Source organism: Sinocyclocheilus rhinocerous, unplaced genomic scaffold (assembly GCF_001515625.1).
Source record: "Sinocyclocheilus rhinocerous isolate Xijiao unplaced genomic scaffold, SAMN03320098_v1.1 scaffold400, whole genome shotgun sequence".
NCBI classification, from domain to species: domain Eukaryota; kingdom Metazoa; phylum Chordata; class Actinopteri; order Cypriniformes; family Cyprinidae; genus Sinocyclocheilus; species Sinocyclocheilus rhinocerous.
Window position 1 is genome coordinate 1,208,469 of NW_015666595.1, and position 8,774 is coordinate 1,217,242.

The following is an 8,774-nucleotide window of genomic DNA, read 5'->3' on the forward strand; positions in this document are numbered from 1 at the left end:
TCAAAACAACCCAATAGCTGGGTTTGTCCCTTTTTAACCCAGCGCTGGGTTATATTTAACCCAGCATTTTTTAGAGTGTAGCATATAATAAATGAAACTCCTTGAAAATAAGTTTTTTGATCTCTTGGTGAATCTCATGACAAATAACATATTTGTCATATAAATGTCATATTTTAACAAATAAAATGTGTTTTTCCTTGAAGAAAATGAAACTTATGTTTACTAATAAATACATAAATAAATGCAATTTATTTTAAATGTAAAATGTACTTTATTCAATTCAAATATATTTTATTTATTACTCCCACACTATATCCCTATTTTATATTATTATTATTATTATTTGTGAGATTCATCCATACACGTATTTATAGTCTGTAAGTATATATAAGTATCTTATCTTATATATATAGTTATCTTAACATATATATATAGTTAAGATACTTATACTTATTTTAACTTATATATAGTCTATAAGTATCTTAATATAGACTTTAGATACCAATGCACTTGCTCTAACAGCTCATAAGTTGCAGATGCTAATGTGCCATCCCAAAGTCATGAATGCTCTTTTGCCTCTGTTAATTTAGTTAGAGTACCTGCTGAAGAAAATCTCCAGTGCAATGAGCCTGGAGTGGGACGGGACATTACTGGAGGAACTTTTGTCCCAGAATGCTGCTCTTCAGGACGGCATGTCAGTGTGGGAGTTCCTGGAACATTTGAGTGCTGGCCAGCTTTTGCATGTTGAGAGTAAGGAGGCCTTCAGTCTCGCTGTGGACGATGTTTTCATGGAGATGTACCACAACATTATCAAGAAGGTGACTGATGCTTTGCGTGCAGCGCACTAGGTTGATGCTGTATTGTGTGTTAGCTCATGGGAATCCTAGTAAATACAAATCATTTGCAACTCAGCCGACACTACAATGTTACTTACACTTAACATCGGCCTAATGTTTGATTCTTAGCAGAATGGTCCTTTCTGCATTGTGTTACACATGGCATTTCATTGGCACAATCATTTACAAAAGTTTTTTTTTCTCTCAAGTCTTTTAGTCCCATTCTATCTGTTTCCTATTTGTTTTATCCATCAGGGCTACCTGTTAAAGAAGGGGCATGTTCGCAGGAACTGGCAGGAGCGCTGGTTTGTTTTGAAGCCCAGTAGCCTGATATACTATGTCAACGAGGACCTGAAGGAAAAGAAGGGAGAGGTCCTGCTGGAAGAGAGCAGTGTGGTGGAGGTTGATCAGCAATAACTCTATTCCACTGTAAAATAAATATCATAAATGCATTAGGCCTCCTAACTTTCTCATTTTCGTCATCGCACTCAGAATCTCCCCGATAAAGAAGGGCGACGCTGCCTGTTCTGTGTGAATGCTCCCGTCAGGACCTACGAGATGAGTGCCTCAAACATGAAGCAGAGAGTAGACTGGGTACAAGGTAAGGGCCGCACATGATAATAACTACTGTTGTAGTCAAGACCACCTAATCTGAGACCAAGACCAATGTGTGTTGAGACCAAGACAAGACCGAGACCAAGGCAGGGTGAGACAGAGTTAAGACCAAGACCAAACCAGCACTGCTGAAATTCATCTGAAAGATCCACATTTACTGCTTGAGAAATGTCTTATTTTTAATAATTAAATACAATTAGAATAATAAGACCCTATATAGAGCTTTTACTAATCAATTAAATCACTAACAACAAAATTCATCTTTGCACTGCAGTGGTGGCATAGGAGTTTTATCTGAATTGGTACAATTTCAAAAGCATAAATAATGTTGAGAATAATTAAAATACAACAAGCATCAAAATAAACTAAAACAACTAAAACTTCAAGATATTTCTTAGTATTTGGTTATTTTTTTATAATGAATATATGTCTTTCTAGTCATGCTAAGCTCTAAAACATTTTGGGTGAGTGGAGGGGACCTTCAAATATTGTTGTGGACAATTGGGGGCCTTCAACAATCAACAATTTTGAGATCCACTGGTATAAATCAAATGATTTATTATTGTTATTTAGTCATTTAATTAGTTATTGATTGCATTTGAAACAGAAAGTTTTACATCCAGTCACATTAATGATGGTAATAAATAAATCAGTCAATGCACCGACAATTTATTGATATCCCCACTGTTGTGGTCTTGACTGGTCTTGAAACAAAATGCCGAGTCCTCTTAGTCTGAGACCAAGACGAGACCGAGTACAAATACGGTCAAGATCAAGACCTTTAAAAAATGGTCTTAAGACTGGTTTCAAGACCAAGACCGGTCTTGAGTACTACAACGCTACTAATAACACTGTTACTTTCTTGTCAAAGTTGTCCTGTTTTTTTGAACGATGTTGTCCTCTTTTGTAGCCATTCAGACAGCATTGAGATTGAGGGCCGAGGGGAAGAGCTCTCTCCAACAGGAGCTGAAATTGAGCAGACGCAAGCAGAGAGAAACCCTTCAGAGAAGCCAGAACAACCAGAGCAGCCACAATGAACCCATTGCAGTTGAGGTGCCGCAGCACTCTGCTCCGGAGCAGCAGGGGGAGACGGAGAGCTTGGAGCAACACATAGAAAGCATCATTCAAGTAACTGATGGGGGAATTGGGCAAAAGGGGAATGTTCGAAATAGCATGCTACCATATTAATCTTACTATATCTGCAGTATACAGTATGTGTGCTGTGGACAGTATGCAAATTTTGATCTACCTACATTTCCTAAAATGTGCAGTATATAATATAGCAGTGGTTCTCAACCAGGGGCCTCAGCAAACTTCTAAGAGGGCTGAAGGTTGACTATTTAAATGAATACATTACCACCCTGTTTCATTAAAATGTGTTGTCACACTACATCTGTTTTAACACATTCATGCACTTGCATTACTATGACAAATTTACTGACTGAAAACAGCACTTTGAATAAAGCAGTCGCATGACATTGTGATGTACTTGTATTAAAGGAACATCGGATGGAATTTACACTTTTTTAGTTTTTTTGCTTTTAGTTAGGTTTCTGGCGTTTCAGAAAAGCTGAAAAGAAAACACGCAGCCAATTTGTTATGGGCTGTCTGAGTCTGAAACTGTGTCATCCAGTAAACTGTTTCCATTTTTCAGCCGGTTTCTACATAGATAGTTAGCTATTTGAAGAAGACCACCTCCGAGCCATATACAGAGTCCTTGGTAGTAATTCATGCGTCTTATTTCGAGACCTAGTGTTGTATCATATCACGTAGCTCATTATCATTTAAAGAGATATAGCACACAGTGTGCGATGTTGTATCCCACAATGCGATGCTTTTGACTTGACTTTCCATTTCCAGTTAGATGAATGAACCTAAAGTAAAGGCATGATCTTAACATCGAGAGTTTTTATACAGAGTTGTATTAAATATACAAAATAACCATATTCATAACTGAACAGCAGTCTCATAATAAACATTCCACATGACAATCATAAACCATGGCAATGCTAGTGTTTTAGGTGTTTGTGATTACATAAGGTGCTCTGTTTTCACATACAGTTTAAAAAAAAAATGCTTGATAGTATACGGTATGTACTGTGCAGTATTCAGTAAGTAGTTTCATTCCGAACTTAGCTTGTGTTATTTTGTATTAAAACTTTTGAGCATGTGTTTTTGTTTGGCCCCGCAGAAACAGAGGGAGGTGGAAGCAAAGCATAAAGAAGAAGAGAAGCAGGAGCGAGAGAAACAGCAGGCAATACAGAGAGATCTGGAGAGACAGCTTAAAGAAGCTAAAGAGGTGAGACAGAGAGAAAGTTTTTTTTAACCATCCTGTTTCATTAATAAGTGAAGTCAAACTACATCCACTTAAACACATTTTAACACATTCATGCACTTGCATTACTATGATAAATCTATTTACTTAAAACACCATTTTTGTACTTTGAATAAAGCAGTTATATAACATTATGATATACTAATTCTGATATAACTAATATAGTATGTAACTGATATACTAATTCTGAATAACCTTTCAAAAATTTGGAGTCAGTATGATTTTTTTATAGTCTTAAAAAAAGTCTTTTTTGAAAGAAGTCTCACAAAGGTTGCATTAATTTGATTAAAAATGCAGTTAAAACAGCAATATTGTTAAATATGAATACAATTAAAAAAATATATGTTAACACATTTAAAAATGTCATTTTTTCCAGTGATGGCAAAGGTGAATTTTCAGCATCATTACTCCAGTTTTTGGTGTCACATGATCCTTCAGAAATCATTCTAGTATGCTGATTTGGTGCTCAAGAATTATTTCTTATTATTATCAATGCTAGAAACAATATTTTTGTGGTAGCCATGATCATTTTTTTCAGTGTTCTTTGATGAATAGAAAGTTCAAAAGAACATGATTTATTTAAAATACAAAATCTTTTGCAATATTATAAACGTTTTTACTATCACTGTTGATCAATTTAATGTGTCCTTGCTGAATAAAAGTATTATTTTTTTAAAAGGAAAGAAATCTTACTGGCCCCAAACATTTGAACGCTATAAATATCAGTCCTTAAGACAGGACATTGTAGTGTTAGAGCATTAGAAACAATTAAGTTAATTAAGCTGCTTATTTAGGCCAACGAGAAGATGACAGCTACGTTGACTGAGATGGAGAAGGAGGTACAGCAGCATAAGAAAAGGATTCATGAATTAGAACTCACACAAGATAAACTGGAGGAGGCACTCAATGCTCAGATTCACGCCCGTTTAGAAGAAGACGGAATCCGACAGGAACTGGAGAGGTACTGCTAATCTCATATTATTTCATTTTATTCACACCTTTGCCAACACACAAGGACACTCTAATTTCTTTCATTTATACTTGCAGGCAACTTGCGGAGGAGCAGAAGAAACTTATAGAGCTTCTCCTCCATCAAAGTCAGCTGGAAACCTCTGCTGTGGGGAGTCAGGAGGATTCTTCCACCACAACACCTCCCATCAGTCAGCAAACAGAAGAGGGCACAGAGGTGAGAGACAAATGTGTGGAGTTGATGTGGAGAAATAAAAATAGTAAAGAGACAGGATGTTCTTTGTAGGGTCGGTTAAATAAAAAATAAAAAAACATTTGGGTTTTTGTAGCATTTAATTTTATATTAAGCAAGGTTATTATAGCAAAACGCTCAGAATTTACAGTATTTTTACATGATCCTTGTCATTGCCTCTCTGGCTCTTAGAATCAAAGCAGTAAATCAAAGGTCATTACTGTCAAAGAGCTGCCCTGAACTCGACAACCCTCTCTCTCAGGTTAAAAGAGATGCTTATCGTCAACACTGTCATAACAGACAGTTTTTTTTCCCCCTCTGTTTCGTTCATCTCTGCATTAACCACACTCTACAAATCCCCCCTTGCACTATTTGAGGGGACAGCCATTTGTAGTCGTGTCTTAAACCATTATCGAGTTTGCTCATTCACTCCCATAATACACTGTAATAGCAAGTGTACAACCAATGTACACTCAAAGGCTAGCTGCTAAGAGAATACCCATGTATTGTAAGCACTGTCTCAGTTCGCGCAATCGTTTTCATTTTCTCCTTCAAGTGGACTATATTAGTAGAGTAATGTAGGGAATAGTGAATGAGGGAATAGGGGGTGATTTGGGATACAGCTGTTGGGTTAGTATTGGTAACTGTCAATTGGTAACATTTCATTTAATGTGTCCATCAAGCCCTGTGTGATGTCCTGTTGTACTGATTTAAAAGAATATTCTATGACATTAGTGCCCTTGGTTGTGACACACTCTACCGCTCGAAATTTTAGGGTTGGCAAGATTTTTAAAATGTTTTTGAACGTCTCTTATCCTCACCAAGACTGCATTATATGACCAAAAATAGAGTCCAGTAATATTTTTCATAATTAATATTGATAGTAATACAGTAAAATTCTATTTTAATATATTTTCAAATGTAGTTTATTCCTATGATGGCAATGCTGAATCAGCAGCCATTACTCCGGTCTTCAGTGCCACATGATCCTTCAGAAATCATTCTAATATGATGATTTGGTGCTCAAGAAACATTTATTATTATTATTATTATTTAAAAAAAACAGCATGTATTTCAAGTATTTTGTAAAATTAGGTCTTTGCCATTAATAATGATCAATTTAATGCATCCTTGCTGAATAAAGTTTTTTTTTTAAAATCTTACTGACCCCGAACTTTTTCGTAACACACTGTGTCGCATCGCAACAAGTTAGATAATTGAAAAGTGTAAATGAGATTTGGACCAAATTTTCACTTTTGGGTGAATTATTCCTTTAAACAGTTTTGTCTTTATGTAAATGCCTTTTTTATAATTGACTAAAGTCTATGTGCCTGTGTAGTTCACACACAGTCATGAACTGTGATTTAATGCAAGCATCGCTTGGCTGGACCGGCCCTGTTCTAATTACAACTTGTTTAGTAGTACATTAACAAACACCTTATATTGTAAAAGGAGATACCTGTCCATGAATCGACTTCCACTGCAACACCACCCAACATCCAGCAATCAGAGGAGAGCAGCCAGTACAACACAGAAGTGAGAGACTAGAAAAGAGTGGGGCTAACAAAAAAGGGCCATTTGTGCTACATAAATGACGCCTCAAATCATGCCCTATTACTTTAACTGATCAGACTTTTGATCCCATGCCACAATCTATGTATTTCTATACAGAGAGAATTGGTGAATCAGTCTACTACCACTCAGATGCTTAAGCACTGGAAAATTCAGCTTAACCGCCTCATGAAGCCTATCACACCAGGAGGTAAGATGCAATGTCAATCACTCATTTTTTTATTGCCCGAGTAGTTTTTGACTGTCACGTGAATTTGAAATAAACAAGATATGTTCTGTTTGATCATAGCTGCACAATCATAAATGGCTTTTATTATCATTGTTTTTTATTTGTCTGCTCATTTACAGACAAAGTCGAACATCTGCCAGTAAAGCCCACCTGCCCCAGACAAGGCCAGGCCCTCACCAGCACAGAGTTCATTGCTAAGGTTCAAACAGGCATCACCCAAGAAAAAGGAAATAGTTACAGCCCATCACCACAAGAAGAGGAAGAACAGGGTTCCTAAATTTGTGTCCTAAATCTGTATATCTATAATAGATTATACATGTACAGCTGGTTTGCCCAGTGTGTTTCGGTTTGGCTGCAGGTCGAAGTCTTATTTTATTATTTATGTTCATATTAATCAGCTTTTTTATTATGTAATTTGCACAAAATGGTAACACTTTACAATAAGGTTCCATTAGTCTATGTATTAACTAACATGAAAAACAATGAACAATACATTTATTACAGTATTTATTAATCTTTGTTAATGTTAGTTAAAAAATACAGTCGTTCATTGTTTGTTCATGTTAATTCACAGTGCATTAACTAATGTTAACAAGCACAAATTTTGATTTTAATAATGCATTAGTCAATTTTGAAATGAACATGAACTAAGATTAATAAATGCTGTAGAAGTATAACACACCATCTATATGTTCTTTTGCAAGTACTGCACTGCTGAGGTCAGACAGATTTATCCAAAGAAAAAACATTTAAACAGTCTGTTCCACTTTCATTAAAAGGCACTGTAGCAGAATTCATCACAGATGAATCAAACCTAAAGGCTCAGAACATCAAGACCTGAAATAAACTGAAACAAATGTCAATAAAAGAATAACACACATTATATAATTCATATTCATTTGGTGATTATTTTTATTATCCTGAATAAATCAGAATAAAAGAATATCACACATTATTTTTCACATTTATTTATTTACTTGTTCATTTATTCATTCATTCATTCTATTATTATTATATTATCATCATAGAAGAATCGGTAACACTTTACAATAAGGTTCCATTAGTCTATGTATTAACTAACATGAAAAACAATGAACAATACATTTATTACAGTATTTATTAATCTTTGTTAATGTTAGTTAAAAAATACAGTCGTTCATTGTTTGTTCATGTTAATTCACAGTGCATTAACTAATGTTAACAAGCACAAATTTTGATTTTAATAATGCATTAGTCAATTTTGAAATGAACATGAACTAAGATTAATAAATGCTGTAGAAGTATAGTTCATGCTAACCCTCTACGGACACCTTGGCAATTGAATCGCCATTGGCTAATGGCGATTCAAAAACTAATTTTTTTAGTTTACTCGCCAGACTGATATATATATATATATATATATACACACACACAGTCGTGGTCAGAATTGTTGGTACCCTTGGTAAATATGATCAAAAAAGGCTGTGAAAATAAATCTGCATTGTTAATCCTATTGATCTTTTATTTAAAAAATGTACAAAAATCTAACCTTTCATTAAAAAAATACGAATTTAAAATGGGGGGGAATCTCATTATGAAATAAATGCTTTTCTCTAATACATGTTGGCCACAATTAATGGTACCCTTAGAAATTCTTATGAGTAAAATATCTCTGAAGTATATTCCCATTCATATTTGTAATTTGTAGCTCACCAGGGTGATTATGAACATGACATTATCCAGCCATTGCTTCCTGTTTCACAGGAATATAAAAATGAGGGAAAACAAAGGCCAAATTCCCTTAATCATCCATCACAATGAGTAAAACCAAAGAATATAGTTCTGATGTGCAGAACAAGATTGTTGAGCTTCACAAAATAGAAAGTGGCTTTCAGAAAAGAGCTAGAGTATTGAAAACGACCATTTCCACCATCAGGGCAATAATTAAGAATTTCCAATCAACTAAAGATGTTACAAACCTTCCTGGAAGAGGACCTGTGTCTATAT

The 8,774-nt window shown here is 35.0% G+C and overlaps 1 protein-coding gene across 2 annotated transcripts in view; it reads left to right on the forward strand.

The window, feature by feature from the left end:
* The window catches only part of LOC107732969 (differentially expressed in FDCP 6-like), a 10,583-nt gene extending 3,423 nt beyond the window's left edge, over window positions 1-7,160 (forward strand). The window contains exons 4-13 of one of the 2 annotated variants that reach the window (XM_016544443.1): window positions 591-818; window positions 1,092-1,238; window positions 1,329-1,437; window positions 2,362-2,579; window positions 3,643-3,750; window positions 4,581-4,747; window positions 4,834-4,972; window positions 6,440-6,523; window positions 6,659-6,749; window positions 6,908-7,160. In XM_016544443.1, coding sequence (XP_016399929.1) covers window positions 591-818; window positions 1,092-1,238; window positions 1,329-1,437; window positions 2,362-2,579; window positions 3,643-3,750; window positions 4,581-4,747; window positions 4,834-4,972; window positions 6,440-6,523; window positions 6,659-6,749; window positions 6,908-7,065 — 1,449 coding nt within the window. In that variant the 3' untranslated portion in view covers window positions 7,066-7,160. The remainder of the gene's footprint in view (window positions 1-590; window positions 819-1,091; window positions 1,239-1,328; window positions 1,438-2,361; window positions 2,580-3,642; window positions 3,751-4,580; window positions 4,748-4,833; window positions 4,973-6,439; window positions 6,524-6,658; window positions 6,750-6,907) is intronic. The other variant, XM_016544445.1, reaches the window with a different exon arrangement.
* The last annotated feature ends 1,614 nt before the right edge of the window (window positions 7,161-8,774 follow it).